General features: G+C 37.4%; 2 protein-coding genes and 1 long non-coding RNA gene across 4 annotated transcripts; 2 read left to right on the forward strand and 1 right to left on the reverse strand.

Annotated features, from left to right (window-relative positions):
• The first annotated feature begins 232 nt into the window (after positions 1 to 232).
• On the forward strand, positions 233 to 18,743 carry LOC134653386 (tubulin-specific chaperone cofactor E-like protein). 2 transcript variants are annotated; one of them, XM_063508719.1, is made up of 7 exons: positions 233 to 483; positions 1,032 to 1,537; positions 3,017 to 3,116; positions 14,750 to 14,934; positions 16,326 to 16,457; positions 17,581 to 17,680; positions 18,556 to 18,743. In XM_063508719.1, exons 1-7 carry the CDS (start codon positions 238 to 240, stop codon positions 18,682 to 18,684), a joined length of 1,398 nt encoding a protein of 465 aa, XP_063364789.1. In that variant the 5' UTR covers positions 233 to 237; the 3' UTR covers positions 18,685 to 18,743. The 2 variants fall into 2 exon arrangements, with proteins under 2 accessions (XP_063364789.1, XP_063364790.1); XM_063508720.1 differs by having other exon boundaries at positions 18,565 to 18,743.
• Positions 18,744 to 20,915: 2,172 nt separating this feature from the next.
• On the forward strand, positions 20,916 to 21,251 carry LOC134653387 (uncharacterized). Its single transcript, XR_010097253.1, has 2 exons — positions 20,916 to 20,954; positions 20,993 to 21,251. It is a non-coding gene; the product is annotated as an uncharacterized LOC134653387 (long non-coding RNA).
• Positions 21,252 to 21,311: 60 nt separating this feature from the next.
• On the reverse strand, positions 21,312 to 24,245 carry LOC134653389 (DNA repair protein Rev1). The gene has a single exon (XM_063508721.1). It carries the CDS (start codon positions 24,228 to 24,230, stop codon positions 21,483 to 21,485), a length of 2,748 nt encoding a protein of 915 aa, XP_063364791.1. The 5' UTR covers positions 24,231 to 24,245; the 3' UTR covers positions 21,312 to 21,482.
• Positions 24,246 to 25,802: the final 1,557 nt, after the last annotated feature.

Genomic DNA, 25,802 nt, shown 5'->3' on the forward strand with positions numbered 1-25,802 from the left:
GCTTCATGCTTTCAAGTACCTGGTCTTTATAAGTTCTTTATAAGTTTGACTCGCGTGCCCTAATGATCTGTGACATTTTTGTATATGACGGATTGCGTTCAAAAGGCTTTAGGGGAATAACCGGGTTTCTACCGCCCAGTTGTAACGTCTCATTGGTTTGCTTCCGGCATCAGAAAAATCCATAAAGCCACGTTTCGATGTATTAATCTCCCCCTATCTTCTGCCATAGGTACCAAAATGCCCTCGCTATTAGAAGCCCTCGAGCGCAAATATGGCGCCAAAGGCGAAATCAACCCGTGCATAGACAACCTGCCGGTCGCCATCTTTGTGCCCAAGCGGTCGCCGCGGCTCAGCGTGCCGACTCTGCTGGTGCTCAATGACTGCGACATCGACTGCGCGGGCGACGCCTGCGTGCTGGCTGACAAGTGCGCTGATGTCGTTGAGCTGGATATAGCTAACAATAAGCTTACGGAATGGTCAGAGGTATGTCAGAATTCCAAGTTGGATTGAGCGCAAATATCACGCGAAAGGATATGTTAACGCGGAAAATAAAGAGGCGTATACGTTCGATTAAGGTGTATAAATGGTGTATTTGCAAAACATCTTATATCCCATCAAAAATATTACATGTAATAAAAAGGTGCAAGTCTCGCAACGCTTTTACTGCAAAAAAGTTTTGAGAAGTAATGTGAAACCAAGTCGGTTATTTTAATCAGTGCTAGGGGGGGTTAAAACCGTATCAATAAGATATCTTTAATTTGTAATACATATAATGACAGATTAAAACATCTTATTCGCAATATGCCCCGTAGAAAGAATCTATTGACATATTTATGCTAAATCGTTCATTTGCAAAAACTTTCCATCGCAGTCCATTTAAATATAGAGAATTTAGTCATAACATTAATATCAACATAGTTATTCTTGTAATTTGCAATAAAAATGAAGATAACAGAGGCGGTATAAAGTTGAATATTCTGCAAATGCAATGTCACTTCACTTATTCACCAGCTTAATCGCATTGTCCCTAGGTCTTCGCAATATTAGAGCAGACGCCGCGCGTGCGCTTCCTAAACCTGAGCTTCAACCGTCTCTCGGCACAAATCCAGGCCGCACAAGCTCTCAACCCTCGCTGGGACAGCCTCAGCAACCTCGTGCTGAACTCCACATACGTCGGCTGGTCCAACGTGTACGCACTCCTCAAGGCTCTGCCAGCTCTCGAAGAACTGCATTTGAGCCTCAACGAGTACTCTTACGTAGACCTCAGTGGCAAGGAAGTTGACGAGAAGGACAGATGCGATGCCTGTTCACGTCTCAAAGCGCCAGACTCCTACGAACCCGTACACGAGGGCTTGAAGAAACTCCACTTTTCCGGGAACCCTATTAACAGCTGGCGGGAAATATCGAAGTTGGGATACGCTTTCCCGAATTTGGAAACGCTGTTGGTCAACGACTGTCCTGTCAATACGTTGGAGCCGGATCCTTGTGAGAAATGCGGTGACGGCAATGGAAATAGAAAGAGTCACGATGCCTTCCCGTAAGTATTATCTTCTCATTTTAGCGCTTTCTCTATTGAATCCTATACAACGCAATCCGGGTGTCATTCTGAATCCCTAACAACGTTTGTCCTAAAGTCACTTGCCCTAACTGGTTTGTCCTAATGGGCACATGCCCTAACGATCAATTGTCATAATGATTATTTTCCATAATGTAAGGTTCTGAAAAATGCTTAGGTTTTAGAACTTGCTGCCACAAAAGTGGGTTAGGTTAGGCTTAGAACTGCGACCGTCGCAAAAAAGAAAATATGCTTAATAACATTAGGATAAGTAATCAATAATTAGGGAAACCAAATTTAGGGTTTTTACTGTTAGGACAACTGATCATTATGACAAACAATATTAGGGAATGCAAATATAGGAGAAAAGACTTTAGGGATTCAGATATAGATCCCGCAATCCAGCCAGGGATTGTAGTAGGTATGTTTGGATTCATATAGGTACCAAATTACACTGCATGAACTGAAATCCTGAAACATAATGATTGTAAAATTCATAATAGGTATTATTACTATCAGATCCTTTTACTTAAATAGAGTAAAAAACCTTGCTTAGTTTCAGGCTAAGTAACTCGATTATGTAATCTTGTCCCCTAATATTTACTTATAATGTTATCAGCTTAACCCTGACTGTCTTAACATTGACCTAATAAACCTAGCTCCTTCGTAATTAGCCGGCTCATAAAATACGACCTTTAAAACAGTTTAATGTTTCCATACGCCTGTAGTTTTTTTTTCAAATGAGCTTGTCGGACGTACTTATATTGTAATATATTTCTTATTTATTACACCTTATTAACGCTAAAACTGAAGTAAGTTCCTCGTAAAGATACATTTATCAATCGCTCTGCGCCAATTTGCATTAGCTAATCTATGATTCTATAACCAGATACCAAAATGACAGTTCGATTGGCCAATTTACAACCCAATCGTCCTGTTTTGTAGCAATGTTGTGTAAAAATGACAAATCGGACATATTTGTAAGACCCTACCCTACCCTACCCTACCCTATTGGGTAAGACCTATATTTTAGTATCAAGACAACAAGGATTTGCGAAATTTGCGGATGCCTACCTATATTGTTGGTTTAGGCAAGACGCCATTTTACAAACTTTTATTTAATTTAACCTGTCCCGTTGTCGGTCTGTAATAATCAAATCTTGCAAGTTACTTAAATTTGATCCACTTCCCGGTTTCCGATTGAGCTGAAATTTTGTATACACATGTAACTCGAGTGACAATGCAATATTATGGTACCATCGAGCTGGTCTGATGATGGAGACAGGAGGTGGCCATAGGAACTCTGTGATGATACAACGCAACCTAATTGTGTTAGGGGTTTTTAGAATTGTCTGGATGAGTATTAGTTGTCTGTCGTAAGAAAAGTACAGTCAGCGATAAAAGCTTGTACCAAAAATGAAATTTTTGCCAAAAACTTTTCAAACAGTTATTTGTTTACAGACGCCTCCGGTTCTTGAACCTGAACAACACGGGCCTCGGGACGTGGGACGAAGTGGACAGGCTCGCGCAGTTTCCCTCGTTGAAGAGTTTACGAGTACAGGTAAGTGCGTTTGACATACATACTACATTAGAAAATTTAGGCAACCGGGAGTGGCAACTTTTTATTATCTTTAATCTATTCGTCTTGACATCATAATTAATGTATTGTGTGAGACAATCCAACCTCTAGACATAGCATAGTCGCGCTACCCCCTCTGCCACACATACGGTAGCGTTACTCCATCTTCGAGTCAATCCCGTGCCGTGATTGGTCCGTGTCTTTGAACGGACCAATCACGGCACGGGATTCGCTCACCTCGTCCCCCCGCACCCCCGTATTTTTGGCAGCATCGGTTTCATGAAAGAATTGGCCTAAGCTCAGTCTAGAGGTTGGATTGTCAGTGACTTTTACTAACGTTAGAAAAAGGTAAGTTTTAAAGGAATAACGCCGATATACGAAATATGTAAAAATAATGTAATCTCATGGTGCTAGACTTAAAACCTACGTAATTTTATACCTTAATAAATTAAAAAAGTAGGTTAATAATCCTTATGCAAGCTAATTTGAGAAGCTAAGAAATCGCTTATCTACATTTGTATTTCATCAGAGTATAACCCAATAAAATTCGCGATAGCCAGCATCAGTATATTTTATTAGCGCCTCGGGGTGTCGTAATTTGTGCGTGCGTCCCTCGGGAGCTATCGGCACAATGCAGGTGAAGGTCTTCCGGATTTAGTCGTGGCCCACTTGACTTGCGCAATTCTCGACTCCCGGGTTGTGGTGTTAGCTCCAATAGCTATAGTAGCAGCAATACCTAAGTCCTAATGCCATCTTTTTCGCTCTTGCCTGATCAAAGCAAGTGTAAATGAGATAGCGTTAAAACTTCAGTCGTCAGTTGGTATCACGGTTAATATAACACGAGCCCAGTCGGACCAATATAATGCGTTCTAAGATTAGGCTCAGTTTTTACAAATCAATAGGTCATGTTATATTGGTTCTTAAGAATTAGAGTTATGTGCGCTTACGCACATCTAGTGAGAATATTACGGCCCCGGCACGCGTAATTTCGACACATTAGCTTTATCTGACGCATACGCTATAGGTGATCAATTTAATACTCCTTCAATTTGTGATCGAAACTTCATCATTTCTTCAGTCGATTCGAGAATAATATTAACTGTAGTATGTTTGCGTTATGGTTATGGCGTGACTATTTAAATACTTGTATTCCTTGAATTTTAAAACAATGTACCTGGTACTTACAGTAAGTAAGTAAGTAAGTAAGTATTATGACACCTTTAGGTCGTTATCGATAAAATGAGCTTTGAGATTAATAATTAGCCAGGCTAGGTGAATATTATTGGATTCGCGGTAAATAAATACGTCTAGCATATTTCGTTTCAATACAATCCAATAACAGCCATTACGAAATGGATTATAAATATAATCGAATTTATTACCGAGGAAACCACATGTGAACACGTTGCTACGCATATTAAAGTTGACTTAGGTAAGTACATGCACGTGTCTAAAAGCAACACAGTTTACTGACCATTGGTTGGCCTTATGTCTTTGTGTTAAGGTTCATGAATGGTATGTTAACTGTGTGGATATGAGGATGATATAAAAGTCGATGAGCGCATCTACAGGTTGTATTGCGTCTGTTTAATTTATAGAAATAAATAAAAAATATTTTTAATGTAGAATCAACTGCGCAACTCAAAACGAGTGTATGTAGCTGTCTAATTGTTATTATTATATTAGTTAATTTTACCGTTTTTTTAAATCGACTCTTTTGCTTTGCATTGTACCTATAGCGTCTGTTTAACTAACAGAAATAAATTAAAAAAAAAATACTGATATAGAGTCAGCTGCATAAAATATTAACGCAACTAAAACTAACTCACAATAATTAAATCGACTCTATACAAATATCAGTGGAAGAAAGTCTATCATTTTTAAATTGTTTACTTACTAATATAGGATTTATTTATCTACCGACGGAGATTTATGGTGTTATTTTTGACTAGTAGACTTTATTTTTACAGCAGCATATTTGACCGAAGAGTAAGCGAAGGTCTACGTTTTGACTCGGGCATTTTGCTTTTGTATGTCCGGATGTTCTCCTCTACAGGTCACAATTCTCAACCGATTCTTGTGAAATTTTGTGACCAGATTATATCAGTAAATAAAAATTTTTTGTCAATCCCGTTTTTGGAAATTTTCAAAAATGGAGGAGTTGTGATACCTCGCGCTTAAACAAATAGTCGTATCGATATCATAAGAGTATTTTCTTTTTGAGACATATTTACATAGTAAATGGCAAAAAATGCAGAAAAATTGTATTGCTGGTTTAGGCGGTATTTAGATATTTAGTTTGTACTCGAGAATGAGTAGCCGAATTTCGTTAACTTAGCTAAGAACTATCATGGTACATTTTGTAAACAATCGCTTTTTTTGTTTGCACACAGAAAGTCTGGGTTCGATCCCCAGTAAGACATAACTTTTTGTATTTTTTTTTCACTTAAACTTCGTATTTTTTTTAATAAATTAAAATCTTTGTATTGTTGATTGATCAAACCGCTGTGTGGCGCTGTCATCGTGCACGGTTCCAATAAGCTATGCTCGCGAGGTCTACAGCTCACAGAGCCACTAGTATATTTATTGTCATAATCCTCACATTGCATATATACACGAACAACAACCATACATAACAAATCCGCAGCCGAGAAAACTAGGTAATAAACCCTGTGGACTCATCCAGCATTTACTGTTTTTGTTTAATTGTCTACTCAATTTCCGCGCTTGTCTGTGTCAAGGCCGATCAATCAAACCGCTGAATATAACCGGCAGTACATAAACATAAATTTAATTCATGACTACACTTATATGCAACGAATTGCCAAGCTAATTAGAACCTTATTGGGACATGGGTAAAGACACTTTTTCTAGCGTTTAGCGGTTGCTATGTGACCGTCACGCGACGAAGAATGTGAAAGTATAGCTTAACGAAGTGTTCCGCTGTGTAGGGTTGCCACTGTTATGTTGCCAGATATATTTTGTGAAGTAAATACTCGTAAATAATACAATAAATATTATATAGGGCATATTATAGGACTAAGTCTCACAGTAAGCTCAATAAAGCTCGTGTATTTATATTGAAGATCTAATGTACTTAAATTCTTAATAATTATTGAATAATACCCGAGCAAACGACGCTAGCGAGTGGCTTGGTATACCTACTCATATACCAATTTAATTTCAGTGTGTATCGCGCGATATTATACGAATGTTTTGAGAATTAATTAAACTTAGTATCATTACCATCTAATTTGGTAAATAACAAATTAAGTTACTAAAGTTTAATATTAGTGGTCCAATTACGCTACGTCTGTTTTTTTAACAAAGTTTTAAAGTAATTATTGTCCCTCGTGTGTAGTTTTAAAGTAGTAGTTGTATCCCATCCCAGTAGCATTTTCCAAATGCATCCAACAATATTCCATAGTTGCTGCATAGCTGATCTGTTGGAAAATCCTAACGTCTGATAAGTGATAACCCTGGCTTTGTACGGTTTTACGTTGAATTGCATCGTAGTATAAGTGATGTCACCGCTATTGACGTAAAGTTATGAAACGAGCTAGCTCTTTGTTTCACGTGTAACGCGCAATTTACTGCTACCTATTATCTATTAGTAATCGTACCGTGTTTACTATAAATTTGTCAACATAAATAAATAGAATAATATCTTTTTTAAAAATAAAAAGGTACTTAAATTAGTGTCAATAACAAAAGAGACGGAATAAATAGAGTCGACTCGACATCGACACCATAAACTGGTTACCATTTATTTTTGGCGGTCATCTTAGCTTTTATTTTCATTTCATTTCATTTATTTTGTTACAGATTAGTTGCGTGGATCTCTTTGATATAACTAGGACTCTAGGAATATTTCGAGCATTAAAAAAACCTAATATGAGTACTTATGTTTAGGAAACACAGGCTTCATTCTATCTATACAAAAAAATAGGTTTGGCCGTTGTTTGCGTGAACAAATAACACAAGCAAAGATAGGACGCGACGTTATGAAATTACGTATAAGGTGTATTCGGGTAATTTCGTATATCGGATAATTCCGAAAATTCTCTTTTATTTACACACACACGGAATTACCCATTACGTTACACCATACGTAAAAAAAAGCGAACAAAATGCCAGGAATAAGATCCATTGCTCGTGCTATGCCAAAAATAATAACCGAGGTTAGTTATTCACGGCCGTTCCATCGCTCAGCTTTGGCGCCATTTTAACCGCTGACCTTCCATTCCTCGCAACTTCTTCCGACCATAGACAAACTACGATTTCTTTCTTTCACAATTATGTTGCTAGAGACAATCTGGTGATTAAAGCAACCGCAATGGTCATTTGTAAATTCAACAGATCTGCGTTAGGTAGGTAATTGCGGATGTGTTAATAGTTTAGTATAATGAGAGACTAAGTATGTATGCAGGAATGTAGTAACGTTTTGTAGTTTTCATAGAGCAAAGAAAAATAAAATCGCTGGTTTAGCAACTAGGTATAACAAGTAACAGGCATGAAACTGCTTGAATGATGATTAAAATTAACAAAAACTATACCTCATGTGCGTGGTTATTTATTTATTTTTTTACGTTATTAGATATGATAGACTATAAATGGTTATGCCTCAAGTAAGAACCTGAATAAAGACCTTGTATAAAAAAACATTCAATTGTAAAATGGAGGGAATACTACAAAGACCAGGTGCCAGTTTTAGAAAAGCTAGTCAGCGTAAGTCTTAATTTTTTTTTTAATTAGAAATAGGTAAGCATTTGACCACAATCTCACCTGATGGCAAGTGCTGATGCAGTCTAGGATGGAACATGCTTAACTAAAAGATGGAGATATTTACAATAAAAGGAGTTATACCGACCGAGATATATCGTATACCGACCTATTGCAAGATATACAAGCTTTCATGAAACAGATCAGTTTAGAGTAGATTGACAATGATAAAATCGTTGTCCGTATACAAATATTGAGCGTTGACTCAGCAAAAAAAATTAGGAGGTAAAGATCAAAGAACTACCTCACCAATGTCACATTCACATTACTCACATCACACATTAGAGCGCTAAATACACGCAAATAACGATAATACTTGAATAATATTTGGTCATTTTAGAATGAAATAATATTTGATGATTGTTCTTTATTTTTGATTTATTTTGGGGCAGAATATTTCTTATTTTGTTGTCTTACCCTTTGAAAAATTAGCTATCAGGTTCAACTTTTCTCGGAAGGGCCAAAATGTATTTGTTTATCTTTAACTAAACTTGACGACGTGACGTGTGTCACAGAAAGATCTGCTATAGCAATTTTATGATTTCGCGTGAGGAAATGATAGGATACATATTTTAAAACTGACCTGCCGGTTTCGTCTGACTGATCCCTTAAAAGGGTTATTAAAGAATTGAGGCTAGTTGCTTTATCGTTTGATATCCACACTCCCTGGTGGACCCCGCCAATAATTGAATCCCGCGCGGATAGACCCATATCAAGGAAGGCATCCATAATTCAAATGTAGGGTTTGCACGACGGATTCGTAATGTGTGGGAAGATCCGCGGATCCGGATCTAAATCCGGATAATTTCATACATTTCGGATCCGGATTGCAAACCCTATTCAAATGCAACTAGTGTATTTTTAAAATTGGAAAAAACACTGGAACCGACCAGTCTGCAACGGCCAGTGAATCATAAAATCATGTTGTACTTTAGAACGCAACGGTCGCTACACCCACGCCTTCTGCGCTGCTCTTTGTTTGATTGAAGCTAATGCACAGTTTGTGTTGACTGCTGAGGTGTTGTTTGAGTTAGCTTGGTATCTAATGACCTGTGAAAATAAATACCTACACATTATACCTGCACTGTTTGGAGATATAGTTTTTTTTTAATAGTTACGTGTAGTGTAGGTATCCTACAACGTTGTTTAAAAAATAGATAGATAGATAGAATACTCTTTATTGGCACACCTCAGTAAAAAAATGCAAAAGAAAAGAACAATAGATTAAATGTAGAAGCAGACAACAGGCGGTCTTATCGCTAAAGAGCGATCTCTTCTAGACAACCTTTGGGTAGCCGAAACAGAGAAATAATCGAAAAAGTAGGTGAAAAACTAAACCATTATGAACTGCATAACATTATTTTAATGGGAAATTAGTTTGAGTTCACTTGTCTTAAATACTACGCCTATTGAGATTCAGTAAGGATTGAGGCCTAAAACTTTTCAATTATAAACATAATTATGCACATATTTATTAATAAATTCGATGAAGTTAAATAATCGTATGCATACAAAATACCAATACGAGTAAATATGTCATTTATTAGTTGAGGTCATGATATCTCTCATCCATTCTAACATTTTGACCGCTTAGAACCAACTAATAAAGGTTGTACCTACAGTTCATTTGCAATTGCGTGATTATGAAGTAGGTAAATGGCCGTTTTTTTTGTTGTCCCCTACACTTTTTTTTCAAATTTGGGATTTTTTATGTTATTTCTACTCAGAATCACGAGATCTTTCTATCCTAATAGGAGAAAAAAAGTGTCCCATAATTTCCATACATTTTTCGATCTTTCCATTCCGCGACCGCCATACAATGTCTATGAGAAATGGTGACGTAATGGAAATAAAAACCTTAGGACACTTTTTTTCTCCTATTAGGATAGAAAGAGCTCGTAAAAATAATATAAAAATCCCAAATTTAAAAAAAAAGTTTAGGGGTCAACAAAAAAAACGCCCAAATATGACAATAATAATATATCTAAGGCTCTTAAAAGCACCTAAGACCAATGTTTCATTGCAACCAAACGAAAATACAACAACAACAACAATACAACAACTTAACAGCTTTTACTCTCATTTCTTGCAAAATAGACACATGGTTACAAAAGCTGCATCAGCATCATATACAAAAACAACATATATTGTCGTGCTAACATGTTTGTATAACAGCATCAAAGTCAAAGGGGAAAGGGGCACCGGGAACGTAATCAGACTAAGTAGGACAATGCATTGTAAGTTGCAATATTGCACTCCTACTAGCCTCAGGTCGACATGACTGCAATTTATATTGTCGCGGAGAAAGGGCAATAATGTAGTCTCGTCCGTGACCCGTCAGGGAACGACACAAAGTATGGAGACATTTACGACCGTGTGCATATTACCTACATTGGGGAATCTTGTAACTTAGATGAGAAGGGAAAACAGGTCATGTTCGGTTTATAGCAAATTGCTAAGAGAACAACACTATAAACGATCTCTGGAGCGGTATTCTGATTTTAGAATTTGTTAACATTTCGCTGTTGTTATGATACGACATACGACCTTAGCACAACTCGCGGTGCGTACCGACCGTATGCCTTTGAGGTACTAAGGTATAATAGTTTAGTTTAACTATATTTTTATTAAATTAAAAGCATAGTCTACAAGGATATGATACTTAGTTGTTTTTCTCCATCTGCAGAGATATCATAGCTGTTTTTATTAGAGGCTGTTCGGAAAGAGAAGAGTCGTGGAATGTATCGGGCCCCGTACATTCCACGACTCTTCTCTTTCCGCACAGACTCTATCATTATTTTTTGACAAGTGAAGTAGGTACGAGAGTGACGCATTTCTTATTTTTTGTTGCACAATGTACCTATAGCAAATGTTGATAATAAGTACATTAGGTACTAGGTACAACCAAGTACTGAAGGGCACCAGTCTTACTTCACTCGCACAACATGACGGTTTCCTTTAGCAAAAGTAGTTTTTGCTATCATTACAAACCGCTTGCTCAACTACTCAGTTACTTTGCTAGTAAGTTAACATTGCCTTAATTCTATTACAGAAATACAGACTTTATTGGTAAAATAAACATAGTACATTTTACACGTCATAAACTTAAAATTATTTAGTCGTAATTATGTTCATATCATTAGATACAAGTTTACATTACCTATGTATTGGAAAGTTATTCTTTTATTCGCACATCAATCATCAAATCATACCTATAGTGAAGTTTTTATATATTTAGTCTAGATTTAGCACTTTAATACTCTTTCATATGCAAAGTTTTCGTAGTTTCCACTAGAGTCTAGAGATCTTATTTCGCGTCGGAATACGATACGATTACGATCCTGAAAGTCATACTTTTGTACATAAGTAATACATATATTTTTACTGTTAAAACCAAAGCGATTCCAACATATCATTATTTCACAATTATATTCTATTAAATATATTATTCTTGTAGTATAGTATTCTTTCAAATGTCTGCGCGATTAAATAAAACACTATACTATCACGTACCTCACCACGTGCATGATTATACCTTCTACCTGTTTTCCTAGATTTCCTAGAACCTAGTTTTCATCTTATCCTAAGATCTATCGGGGAAGTAGCGACGATCTAAGATGTTGTTTGTTTCAATTACAGATTCAAGTATAATTAAATAATTGCATCAAGTATGTAGTAATTGCCATGGAGATACTATTATTACGGTAGCTACTACACACAGTCCACATCACATATATGTAGGAGTATTTTACATACGTCATACTTACTCCAGACCATAATATACTTCAAACTTTGGTACAAATTTGTTCATTGTATCTAATCGATATAGGTAGTAACTACATTCAGATATTTCCACGTGTTATTATTTACAGTAGCTGTCGCCTCGCCTATTCCGTATCGGAAATGCATAATATTATAAAAGCAAACTCTACATTCTACAGCATAGACTACACAATTCACTGACCATTTGTACACTTTATTACAACTACATAAGGTCTACAAATGTTTAGAAATGTGGTGGTGTCAGTATATCGCACCCTCCATCCGTTTAGTGCACTTCAATGGATGAGTGGGTCTGTTTACGACATTGCGATTGCACCGGACCTCGGGACGAAATCAATATCCGCGATTAACGAGTCGGAACGGAACCGTTACCGGCTGGAACGGACGCCGTTTTGTTGACTTATTCCTATGATAATTTGAATTTTCATATACAATTACAATGTCCGATATTTTCCATTCGTTCCACCGAGCTATAATATCCTACTAAAAATACTGATGTGCCGTCGGAAAGTCCAAAATTTCCAAATTTCCACTTGGAAAAACTTCGGGAACTTCTCATATTTTTATAGTACTGAAATCTAGTATAAATGAAAGTTTCCTTTGTTTCCGGTGAAAATTTCCGATAATTGTTCAACTTCATGGAACACTTTCCGCAACTTGCACATCTGTACCCAAAAATATGAATTGGGACCTGAAGACTAACAATAAGTACACTCAAAGATAATACTTAAACTTACTACTTTCACAATTTACACAGAACACTGAACTCCAAAAAGGGGTCATTTGGCCTGTCAATTATAATACAAAATATGTATTGAGGGCGCTACTGACCAAAGGGACTAAGTAGCATACTCAGGGCCTATATGTGTGACGCACGCAGGTTCCGTGAGTTCCGTCTTCCGTTTTTGGTCAATACCGGCCGGCAAGGCTGATCACATTTAATCGTGCAAACAAAGAATCACTGCGGATATTATTACCGGAATAGATTATTTAATTATAAGTATTGCCTGGATTTAATTATGCGCGCGTAATTCCAGTCAATTTGTTCTATTGAGTGGAATAGTGGAATTGAAACTAAGTATTTTATTGATTTTATAAGTAGAAATGTAAATTGTTAAATCAGTGCTTAGAATTTATCAGCTGACGTAGATGGCGCTGTACGACTCTGTCCATCATGTGATAGCTCTAGTTGTCAAAAGCCGACGTTTGATAAATGATAATCCAGTTACTACTTATACCATAGAGAAATAAGTAAGACAAGAGTGCTCACTCCATACATCAGTTCAGACTATTAATTTCAGTGTCTACATCTAGCATCGAGTAGCGGAACTATCAGTACTGCTACTTGACAATAGTAATATTTATTTTATTTTATTTGATTTTGATCTTCTTATATAGGTACTCTTATATCTTAATTTAGTCTGTAGAAATCGATTTCATTTAAATTATTATCATTATTGTATTTAGAAGACTTTGACATTGACATTGTTGCTATAATTAATTATTATAAAAAAAAAAAAAAAAAAATCCATAATTATTCGGTATTGTATGTACATATAATTTAAGTTTTGATGTAATCCGATTTTATTTTATTGAATTTACTGCAGTTAATGCATGTTAGACACTAAGTAATGTAATGCCAATTAGCACGTAAGGTTTATCTGTAAGTGCTGATTGATTGAATTGAATAAATTAAATGAAATGAAATAGATGTAGCACCGACCGGAAAGTCTTATCTCAACAGCATATAAGACTTTCCGGTCGGTGCTACATCTATTGTCAAGTAGCAGTACTGATAGTTCCGCTACTCGATACTAGATGCTAATAGTCTTTTTGGTACTAAAACTGATGTATGGAGTGAGCACTCTATGTATTTTTTTCTCTATGCTTATACAAAACATACAAGACAAGCGCCGTATAGTGGCATCTACTTCAATTCTCAAACTCGGAAGTACAATTATTCTATTTAAAGGACTTTACATCTCTTCTAATACAATCAATAACACTTTTTTTTAAGTATTGCCTTAGTGCCTAGACTTAATTATACAGGCGTGATACCATCGATAATTAATTTGTATGGCTTAATGAAATTGTGCCTTGTTTCTCTCTTAAGCTCTTGAAATTGTCAAGAATTGTTGACCTAGACTACTTCCATTTTAGCAAAGTTGACGGCGTTCAAGACTATTAATAAATAAGATATACCATCGATTTCATAGCAAAACGGTCTGCGCTTGCGAACAAATACTGAATAAGGAAGGTTGCCCATCCTTGAGACAACTATTAAATATTCCACACTTTTTGTTTATCCGAGGATCGCTTTGTTCGTCTGCTGAACTCGTGACTGTATGATAATTGGAACCCGGATATATTTATACTGGAGAGCATGGATTCGTTTATAAATGTACCAATGTAGCTTATTTTCTCTCTACATATAGGCTAGGGGCCCGATTCGGATTTTGTAATAGACATCTATTAGACATCGCCAAGATACGATAACGATATGTTTAAGATCTAACCTGTCAAATTTGACATTTCCGCGATTCTGAAGATACTCTTGAACGATTTCCACAAGATATTACTTAGAGATCTAATTCACATCTAATAGATATCTAACACGATCTATCGTAAAAGTGACATTGGTTGCCCGAATTGCGCTGCAAAAGAGAACAAGTTGAAATCTAAACTATAACGTATCTAGAATGGATCTAGTACGTGTCGTCTTTTGTGAATATCTTGAAGTTCGAATACGGCAGTAGGCTATATTATTTGACTCATGAAAGATGAGAAAGGTATATGTAGGTATAAGTATTTTTTTCTGTCCTCTATAGCTAATGAAACGAAATGAATATTGCTAAGTTTTAGTACACCGTGCGTCTAATGTCTGATAAAAATCTGTGAAGTTAGGTCTGCAGCTGTTGCCCTTACTTATTACGTATACAAATTTAGATTTAACGCAAACACATACGTCACGTCACGCTATCGAATGAATTTACACTAGGGGTTCAGACTACATCGATCCAATCCATCTTATTTTTACTTCTTTCTTTCAGGGTTGGCCGCTATGGGAGCGCCTGGAATCCACGGAGCACGAGCGGCGGCTGCTGCTGGTGGCTCGGCTGCCCCGTGTCCGCACCCTGAACGGGGGAGGAGCGGTGCCCGAGGAGGAAAGGGACTCCGCCGAGAGGGCCTTCATTCGGTACTACATGGAGAAACCAGAGAGCGACCGCCCGGATAGGTAAAAACTGGATTTCCCGAGGTTTTAAAAATAAACTGTAAAATATTCCATCTTATTCTTTCTCCTGTATAAGGCCTCATTTAGACGATGCGAGACTCACATGCGAGTTTCATTACATTACGGGTTTTGTTTTGATCGGTCGGTTAAATTGGACGTAACCAACAGTCCGCAATGTAACTAAAATCGCATGCCAGTTCGCGCGCCGTCTAAATCAGCCCTAAGTGTGTCCTATTAACGTATGTTCTTTACCTTGAACTAACTTGGATTTCTTTCTATTTCTACTCTCTTTGTTTACTGATAGATAAGCAGGTACCTATGGGCCCGATTCGGATTTTGAAATAGACATCTATTAGATATCTTTTAGACATCACCAAGATACGATAACGATATGTTTAAGATCTAACCTGTCAAATTTGACATTTGCGCGATTCTGGAGATACTCTTGAACGATTTCCACAGGATATGACTTAGAGATCGAATTCACATCTAATAGATATCTAACTCTATCTAACGTAAAAATGACATTGGTTGCCCGAATTGCGCTGCAAAAGAGGACTAGTTGATATCTAAACTATAACGTATCTAGAGTGGATCTAGTACGTGTCGCCTCTTGTGAATATCTTAAAGTTCGAATACGGCAGTATGTGCAAATACAACAGTTATAGCATAAAATTATGTGCAGTTACATTGAAAATAAACTAGATTTGAAGGTCAATTATTATGATCAAGTGTGGGCAGAGAATTCGCACTGAAATTGCGACCTAAATGACTAAAGTTGCATGCAAATTTCAATGATACCTTACGCCGCACCTACACAGCTGGCTATACACATTCAGACCTTATGTCATTGAAATAAGGCGAAAATTTGTATACATATTTATGGCTGCGTCTGCGCCTCTATGAATATAATATGATGCGTATTTGGTACAATGGCGAAACACATAAAGGTCGCGATAAACATTTCACTATTATATTATTAGGAACTCTGCCTAGTTAATATTCATCATTTTGCATATTTTTTTGTAAAAATGCCTAAGATTAATCTAAATACCGTAAATGTGTGTAACTACAAGTATTATAAACGTGCTAGGATTAGATAAGTATTGCGGAATAACTACTACACGGAAAACTTACATTATTACTTTGAATGATGTTTATGAAATGCTATGGTATGATGATGATAAAAACTTCAATAGACCGTAGTAAAGAGCGCGCTCAAACGCCCAAATAATATTTTCACTTTCGTTAGTAATAGACAAAGGAGTTCCAAGATCCATAAACTATTGTAAAATATTAGTCGCATCGCATATTTAAGTGGTCAATGTGGTAATCCATAGATCACACGAATTTAATGATTTTTTTAATGATAATGACCTCTACTAATTTTCCAGGTACTGGGAGCTGGTGGGCGTGCACGGCAAGTTGGACCCGCTAGTGTCCGTGGACCTCAGACCCGAGAAGCGGGTGCAGATCACCTTCACCTGCGGGGAAAACAGCGAAGTCCGCACCGTTGACGTTTACAGGTATGTACCTGCAGAACAACAGGTACTGGGAGCTGAGAGGCCGGTCACGGCAAGCTGGACCCGCTGGTGTCCGTGGACCTCAGACCCGAGAAGCGGGTGCAGATCACATTTACATGCGGGGAGAACAGCGAAGTCCGCACCGTTGACGTTTACAGGTATGTACCTGCAGAACAACAGGTACTGGGAGCTGAGAGGCCGGTCACGGCAAGCTGGACCCGCTGGTGTCCGTGGGCCTCAGACCCGAGAAGCGGGTGCAGATCACATTTACATGCGGGGAGAACAGCGAAGTCCGCACCGTTGACGTTTACAGGTACCTACAGAACAACCACACTTGCCAGGGATCTACACAGGGGCCTATTATCAGGAACGCGGAAAATCATGCAGAATGGAGAGCCTTGGTGCACGAAATAACGACCTCATGTGGTCGCGACCCTCGGACATGAGGAATCGAGGAAGAAGAGAGACAGAACAACAGGTACTGCTGTTCTGTCTCTCTTCTTCCTCGCTGGGGGGGGGGGGGGGGGCTGCGGCAAGCTGGACCCGCTGGTGTCCATCTGAGGCCTGAGAAGCCCCCTGTGTATATGGATAAAATCCCGGTGTATGGTGATGATACTGATGATTCATTTAATAGGGTATTTTACTGTATTTAAAATAAATTACTTTACACCATGCATGAAATAAAGCACCAGAAGATTAATAGAGAAACGTTGACAGCAGTTATTTTTAGACACAATTTCTATTTTAAAACCCGTATAAAACTATAAAGAGTAGGTCATTTGACTGTAACGTCACATGCTAATGTTTCATATAAATTCCATAGTAGCAAAATCGTTTTGACAGTTCGAAAAAAAGAAACTGATTTGAGTTCGACAATTTGAATAAGTAAAGTCTATTTTTTTATTCGGTAGACTAAAATGACATTTCATAGTGACAATCATTCATAGTGGAATGACAGATGATGTTCATACTATGAAATGTCATTTTAGTCTACCGAATAAAAAAATAGACTTTAGGTACTTCATTTTCATAAATTGCTCCATCTGCTTGAGCTCTGTCACATTTGTGTTATAGTATTCATTTTGTCTTTGCTTTTATAGTTTATCTTCAATTTTCCTTATTTCAGAACTGTCGCTGACCTGAAGACTAGGCTAGAGCGATTGGCCGGCTTTCCAGCGTCCAAAATGAGACTCTTCTACGTCGATCAAGAACTAAGAGACTCTCAGGTATATACCTAAACCTAACACTGATTTAAACTTTCACGATTTTTACACATTATTAAATTGTACAACGGGACTTAATCGCGTATCTAAGTTTTAAGATTTACCTCCGACGTTCCGAGGACGGCGTTGTCCCCGTGGTCTCGGAGAAGACCGAGACCGAATCTTAAATCATAGATACGCGATTAAGTCCCGTTGTACAATTTAATAATACCTAAACCTCTACTGGACCCAACAAACAACGGCCCTGTCTTATTAAGGTTCTTTTAACATCCGTTCTTTTCATGTCGCCTACCTATATTTTAGGGTTCCATGACAGAAACGGAACCCTTAAATGTTTTACGTCGTCTGGATGTTATAACAATTTACCTACTCAAAAACTATGAACGAAATGAAATAAAAATTCAGTGACATTTTGTAAAATTTTAAAAAATCAGTAGGTAGGTGGGCCATTTTATTTAAAGTTGTCCCCTACACTTTTTTTTTCAAAATAGGGATTTTTTTATGTTATTTCTACTCAGAATCATGAGCTCTCTTGATCCTAATAGGAGAAAGAGAGGAGAAAAAAAGTGTCCCAAATAAAATGGCCCATGTACCAGATAGACAGCGGAGGCTTAAGATCAGTTTTCCTAAGATAGCGGTGCCGTCATATAGCGGCCGTCTCCATACTAAATAATACGGCTAAATATGGATGTCGTAGTATTTGTATGGAGACGGCCGCTATATGACGGCACCGCTATCGGAGGAAACCAAAGCTTTAGTGAGTTACATATTACATAGTTCATTTCATGTAATTTTCTTAATATCTCATTTTTTGTATCACATATTTTAACTTGTTTTTTTCTGTAATATACCAAATTTATAAATTAAATTTCCTCGAGTGCCATCAGGGGCCGGAAGAGATGAAGTACCCGACCAAGCAGCTATACTCCTACAACATCCGGTCGGGCGACGAGATCATCATCGACTCGAAGCTGAAGCACTCGATCTCGACCAACTCGACCGCGTGAGACGCCGTCGAGAACCCATAGTTGCCAGCGTTCACGTTAATACCATAGACAAAAATGTTACAGTAAGCCCCCATTCCCACGGGCGCTTTTACAACGCGCGTTAAAAAAGCGTTTGATTGACACAAATGGATACATGTGTATTTATTCACACGACAGCGGTGGCGCTTTTTATCAAGCGTTGTTGGTTTAAACCTTGGTCGAAGCCTTTCGACTTAAATCGAATTTAGAGTGCGGACAGATTCAAGCGCTTTTTTAACGCGCGTTGAAAAAGCTCTCGTGCGAATGGGGGCTTAGTCTATTTCATTTGGATCTGTAGAGAATTTTTAAGATGTCCGAATTGTAGGAAGATTTCTTAAGTAATATTCGGACACATTAAACAATGCCAATTATTATACAAATATTGTAAACAAAAGACAACAGTCCTACGGGTGAGGTACCACTTTTTTTGTCTAATGTTATGTAATTCGCAGAACAACTAGAAACACGTGTTTTTTTATTATTTGCAGATCTATATGGAATAGGCTATAAAACCCATTACTATGGTCCAGCTTGCAGTCCCGTAAAAGGAAAATATTGTGATTTATCTGCATAGGTATTATAATATTATCATCTCACTCTAGCAGATAACCATCTCTCGCTCTTTAAGGGCTGCAAGCAGGCAGGTACAAGGTTTTACACAGTTGAAGAACTGTAAATAGATTTTGATAGCTTAACTAGATGGCGTAGCATGTTTTTCAATAATTGAAAGCGATGATCGCGCTCAACGCGGCAATAAATTGAATTTTCGTGGACTGAAATTTTGACTGAACAAGTATTAACACATCTACAATATCTACATACACTGTGGCCCACAATAGCCCTCATGACGCCGTGCAGCGCCATCTAGTTTTACTGTCAAAACAATTGCTACTATACATTGTTCTACTTGCTCCAGCTACATGCAAAGTGTGCAAGCACTATTGCATGACTATATGTAAATAGCTGATCAACGCAGTCAAACTGGAAACAATAACTTCGATTCGAAGTTAGTAGCATTTCAACACCAATTAGCTTTAAGAGCTAAAGCATATTTTTATATAAAAATGCAAGTAAATTGTAAAAGGGCCTTAGTTTCAAAAACCGACCCTAACTTAAATGCCATATGGTACTGTTTTGCTAGTGGAATTTAGTGGCGTGGCTACAGGGTGGCAGAGCGGGCAAAATGCCACGAACTACCCGTGATGCCATAGGGTCTCATATAACATTTTCCATACCATCACGGGGCACCATTTGCCACAGACCTCGGTTGATATTCTATTGAGAATAAAGTTTTATTTTTAAGTGTTCTTTAGACTAACAAATGTGTTGTGGAATTAGTGTTTTTTACTTAGGTTTTTTTGTTGGTAATTATTATTTACCATCAGACCATCACACAAATACTTAGCTGAACTTATATTTGTTGTCACAAGCAGTTCTAGGTTTGAAGTTATGAAGTAAAAAGTACATTATTATTAATTTTCTTACAAATTTGATTTGTATACAACATATCGGGTTATATAGTTACAAAATTATACATAATAATTCTATTTTATGGAAATATGACGATATCGAAATTATAAATGATCGTATATTATAAAATTAAGTGAAGATCAATGTATTACCTTTATTGCGATTAGCAACTGTGATATAAATTATAAATGTATTAACTGTGAAAAAATTAATTTACTTCTTGTGTTATATTATTTTTATGAATTCTCGTATATATCGACATTTAACATTTTTCAGTAATGAGTCTAAATAAATGTTTAACGAAACGTAAAGTGATACTAACTGCCATTTTATGAGTGATACCGTATTGGTACATTTAAATATTACGATAATCAAGTTCTACCTACTTAAGATCATGTTCTTACTAAATCATTAGTACCTACCTATTACTTACACGATTCTACTGACTGTAAAGGTGAAGCCACTGCGGCGCACGCCACGCACGGATAGAATATTATCATCTTCTCACGAAAAGGGCCTTTCATGAGGTCAAATCAAACGCATCTCAATTTAAAAACCCGGTCTACCCGAACCCCGAATAATCAGGCTAATCGAAACTAATAAACGTAATTTTTCGTATCACCGATAGTAGAGGAGTTGGCAAATTACCCTATTTTGTTAAACCGACATAATGTAGGTCCCTCTTGTAGGAGGATCGATTCTCATTTTAAAAACTTAATGAAAAAACGTACGTAGCGTGGCCGTGCACTGCAGTTGGCTGCACCTCGAATTAGGACTACAGTGTATCTGCTATTGATTCAAGCCACAGAAAACCGCCTAGGGGTTGGTCTGTGGTTCAAGCAAATATATAAATTGTCCTGTGATGTCCGGAGCTGCCAAAGACGTTACATGGTTAGAGTATCTTCAATGGATGTATACTAACTTGCATGCATGACTGAATCTTGCATGGCAGCCTTATTAAAGTGATACATGCAATATCTTCGCTAAATTCATGTGTCTGATATGAGATATCGTAAGAAGTATATTAAATGGTCGTCTTATATAATAGAAACAATGGAAAATAAATGAAATAATTGTAACATTGTTTGTTTTATTTTGTATACGAACATTTTAACGTTTAGCACATCACTTAGGCACAACTCAATCACAATAATCATCATCATTATCAATTGTGAAGTCCACAGCGACGAGAACGACTTTAGCTGTCGTAAGATAGGTAGGTACCTACACCTTACAAGGGAAGGCATTGTCTTGATACTGGCAGTAGTGGCAGTCATCGTTACAATGCTTGTCGTCGAATTATTAATTAGTTAATTACCAACCCACAGCTTTTTACCATAAACAGCGACCATCGCGTTCTGGACTTGTTCCATTATATCCTCATACACTTCCATCCAACTGCTGCTATTCATTTCGCGAATTCTTCTCCTCAGAAAGTTCAAAAGTATGTTTAACTTGTCTATGTTCTTGTTGATTACCATTTCTCGCATATATGTGACGATCAAATTAATATCGTAAGGTAAGGGTGTTTGGCCGCTCTCAAGCCATGCTCTTAGTAGTTCTCTTACTTTGTCCCATGGAAGATCTAGTAAACCCTGATTAGGGGTAGATTCTTTCTTAACTTCTTTACTTTCTTTTTTAATTTCCTTTTTTTCTTGTCTAACCACAGTCTGCACAGGTATAGGTGGTTTGTATGGGGGGTTGTAGTTACTCTGTCCATGTAAAAATTTACTCATAAGGTTTTTTGAAGTTGATACCTGTGCTCTTAAAGATAGATTTTTGGGAGGCCTACCTCGCCTTTTGCTAGAGACGACAGGCGAACTTTTATTGGAACCTATCACTGGAGATTTTTTGGGTGATTGTGCTTTAGTTTTTTTGGGTGTTGTAGGCTTTGGAACCGGCTCAGATTTTACTTTATTTACAATTTCCGGAAGATCTGTTGTATTTCTACTTTCAGGTTTAATTGAATTCGTATTGACAAGGAATTTGCTCATAGCTCCTTTTGTTTGACCCTTATTTGCTAAAGATTCTAATTTAGTGACCTGTATCCCTATACCTCTCATCTCTTTAGGGTCTATCCTCTGTTTGTTACAAAGAGAGATTATTTCTCTAGTTATGATTTCCACATCATTTGTAGCATTGAGTAAAGAAGTTGACTTGTTTATAACATTGCAAAACCCATGCCCCATAAATTTTGCAGTTTCTACTGGTGCTTTTTCATCTCTTACCATAAGTTTTAGAGTGATACATTTTCCCACAACTTTAAATTGTACCATTCTTGTGTGGACTTCAGCTGACAATTGTTTTAAAAATTCTATGCACTGCTCATTATTCTCAAATCTAATTCCATAGTTAACTTCAGCTGATACAGATTTTCTCACTGTATGGAATGTTAGGGGATTATTATCTCGACCTCTACACTGATCATACAACTGAAGGCCTGTTTTGATACCCAAGTGTTGTTGCAAAGACACTAAACTGAGATTCTGTAAGGAGCCACATGTCTGATGACCAAGAGATTCCAATTTTGAAGCAGTTTGCCTCCCCACTCCAGGTAGATCCCTCAGCTTAATGTCAAAAATGAAATCTTCAACAAGGTCTGCAGACAGGAAGAACTGGCCATCTGGTTTTGCTCGCTTTGTTGCTAACCTAGCCTGCAAGCGGTTACCTCCAAATCCAGTTGAACAAGGACACCCGGTTTTAGTCCTTATTTCTTCTCTCAATATAGTTGCAAAGTCTTGAACAGTAATATCTAAATCCTTCAATAGCTCACTACAATCAACATACATTTCATCACAAGACACTGCCTCAATATTAAGAGTATATTGAGCAACTGTGTTGTATAATGTGTAAGCCACTTCTTTATATCCATCAAAATCATACGGAATGGTTTGTAAGTCAGGGCATAATCTTAAAGCTGCACCCATGAACATACCATTGCCGATGCCCTTTGCTCGAGCCTCATATGAACATGACGCTATTTCACTCATAGACCCATATTTGTCATCCTCATCTCCAATGGCATCTACTCTGGTCTCCAATTTGATATCTTCATTTATACCAGTGGCTTTTTCAAATTTTTTAGATTGCTTCTCTCTGTATAAATTGAATTCAGTATCCCTATCTACTCCTGCCCTTTTGGGTCTGCCTTGTCCTCCCTTGGAATGTGTCACAGCCAAAGGCTTCCCTCGCAGCTCCGGTCTCTTTCGTAACCCTACTGATACAAAAAAACAGTCCATATCTATATGCATGATTGTTTTTCCACCCTCAAATGTTACTTGTGATAGACAGTTAGTATTATTTAATGCAAGAACTTTCTCCTTTAACTGTGTTCGAGCCGGAAATTGAAAATTGCTGGTCTCTCTTAGATCATTTAGATGTTGTTTAAAGCATGCTCCGAGTTGTGAAATATGATGTAATCGAGAATTATTATAAAATTCTGAAATAAAATTAGGATCTGCTGCTGTTTTTGTTGAGTGGTCTGTCCTCTTGGGCAAATGTTCTGATACATTATTTATAGTTGGCTTAGTGTTATCAACATTTGGAACATCATCTAATTTCTTATCATTACTTTTATTGATAGTGCTCTCAGACAAACTTGTTGATGGCTTGCTATCAACTTCAGAATCATTTTTGACTTTAGCAAAGTTAAGTCGAGGTTGCAATCTAGAGTTCCCATACAGTAAGTAATCCCTATAATTCACCAGCTTATTGGCAGAGATACTGTCTGTGATCCATTCTGGTCTTACTACTTTAACTAACGACATATTCTTCACTTTTGTATCAGGTAAATTAGATGCTATGATAAAATCATCACTGCGCTGGTAAGTGTGATAAACACCGCCATGCTTAGCCATTAAAGTTTTCAGTCCATCGGCGGAGGGGTTTGTGTATCCGTTAACAAATATGCTTACCCCACTGAATATGTCCGACAATTTCTCTTGCTCACTGCCCACTCTGGAGGTAAACTGCTCCTCCAATTTGGACATTTTCGCGTTCATGTAACCGCCCCAGGCTTCGAAGCCATTGTCGGGGAATTTGTCATCGCGTCGCCTCATACTTTGGGGGCCGTATGAAAACTAACTATTAAAATAAAATAGAGTTTTTAGTTTTTGCGCAAAATGTACCGTTCCCGCGCCGCGTCGTGTTTAGTTCTGTCAGTTTGACGTTTAAACTGTTAGTGTTGTCAGTTCACACAATATTTGAAACCCTTAATTTGGTGGAAATATGAGCGACAAATAAGTACTTGTTTACTGATTGCCCTCCACGAATGATGACAATCATCATTATATACTTGGTCAACCAGATCATGACAGTAGAAAATGACGGTAAATTTGAAAAATGTAGGCGCGAAGGGATATCGTCCCATAGAAAATTTGAATTTCGCGCCTTTTTTTTACTGACAAGATTTGGTTGACCAGCTATATTAATGAGAGTTAACACACTGATCTGTGCTGTGCACCCGGTATTCTAGCAAAACATAAGGTCGCGGTACGCCCGTCTGTAAGAGCTTTAAACCTGGCAACCATAGAGACTACTCACTCTAATAGTGAGTAGCCTTTTTGTCTCTGTCGCACTCAAGTGTCGAAGTCAAGTGTGACAGAGACAAAATATAAAGTTGCGGAGACAAAGTTGCTCGTGCGCGTCCACTCTCAATACAATTTTCTCAGTATAGAAATATTTAGGGGCATTTTTAGGGTTCCGTACCCAAAGGGTAAAAACGGGACCCTATTACTCCGTTACGTCCGTCCGTCTGTCACCAGGCTGTATCTCACGAACCGACAGTTGAAATTTTCACAGATGATGTATTTCTGTTGCCGCTATAACAACAAATACTAAAACAGAATAAAATAAAGATTTAAGTGGGGCTCCCATACAACAAACGTGATTTTTGACCGAAGTTAAGCAACGTCGGGCGGGGTCAGTACTTGGATCTTGGAGGATATAATAGGATATAGTAAAATATAATAGGATATATAGTTGTATCCTCCAAGACTTGGATGGGTGACCGTTTTTTTGTTTGTTTTGCTCTATTTTTTGTTGATGGTGCGGAACCCTCCGTGCGCGAGTCCGACTCGCACTTGGCCGGTTTTTTTTTATTAATTTAAAATTGGAGATTGACGCCAATTTCTTTTCTGTCCCGTCTGGACTGTCCTTATGTGGAGCTAGAATCAAAGAGTAGTATAATATATGCCAGAATCCTACCATCTAAAGTCTATTTTTTTATTCGGTAGACTGAAATGACAGTTAATAGTATGAAATGACATTTCATGTTCGGGAACACCCAAATATTCCGAAATATGTTTTTCCGACTTTCATAACCTCGATTTTCATAATCCCGATTTTTTATATGTCCGAAATATCGAAATTACGACTTTGAAAACCACGAAAGAAGAAAATCACGACTGTGTTATTTCCGAATACTTATATTCCGATTTTCATATGGACGAAAGCCTTAAGTTCCGATTTAGAAAAAATCCGAAAATATTTTTTCCGAATTTGTCTATTCCGAAAAATCATTGACCGATCGGAAATAAAGTAATTCGGTATTCAAAAATTCGATCTTTTGTAAACTCGGAATAATGAAATTCGTGATTTTCAAAATAAGACTTAAACGCACTTTTTTAAGT

Source organism: Cydia amplana, chromosome 13 (genome assembly GCF_948474715.1).
Source record: "Cydia amplana chromosome 13, ilCydAmpl1.1, whole genome shotgun sequence".
NCBI classification, from domain to species: Eukaryota; Metazoa; Arthropoda; class Insecta; order Lepidoptera; family Tortricidae; genus Cydia; species Cydia amplana.

What these genes read in the sequence shown, in the direction of transcription:
- LOC134653386 (XM_063508719.1), top strand. Translation starts at nt 238, where the DNA reads ATGCCCTCGCTATTAGAAGCCCTCGAGCGCAAATATGGCGCCAAAGGC. An exon ending in TGAAGAGTTTACGAGTACAG is followed by an intron (nt 3,117 to 14,749) that starts GTAAGTGCGTTT and finishes TCTTTCTTTCAG; the next exon opens with GGTTGGCCGCTATGGGAGCG. An exon ending in CGCACCGTTGACGTTTACAG is followed by an intron (nt 16,458 to 17,580) that starts GTATGTACCTGC and finishes TCCTTATTTCAG; the next exon opens with AACTGTCGCTGACCTGAAGA.
- LOC134653389 (XM_063508721.1), bottom strand. Translation starts at nt 24,230, where the DNA reads ATGAGGCGACGCGATGACAAATTCCCCGACAATGGCTTCGAAGCCTGG.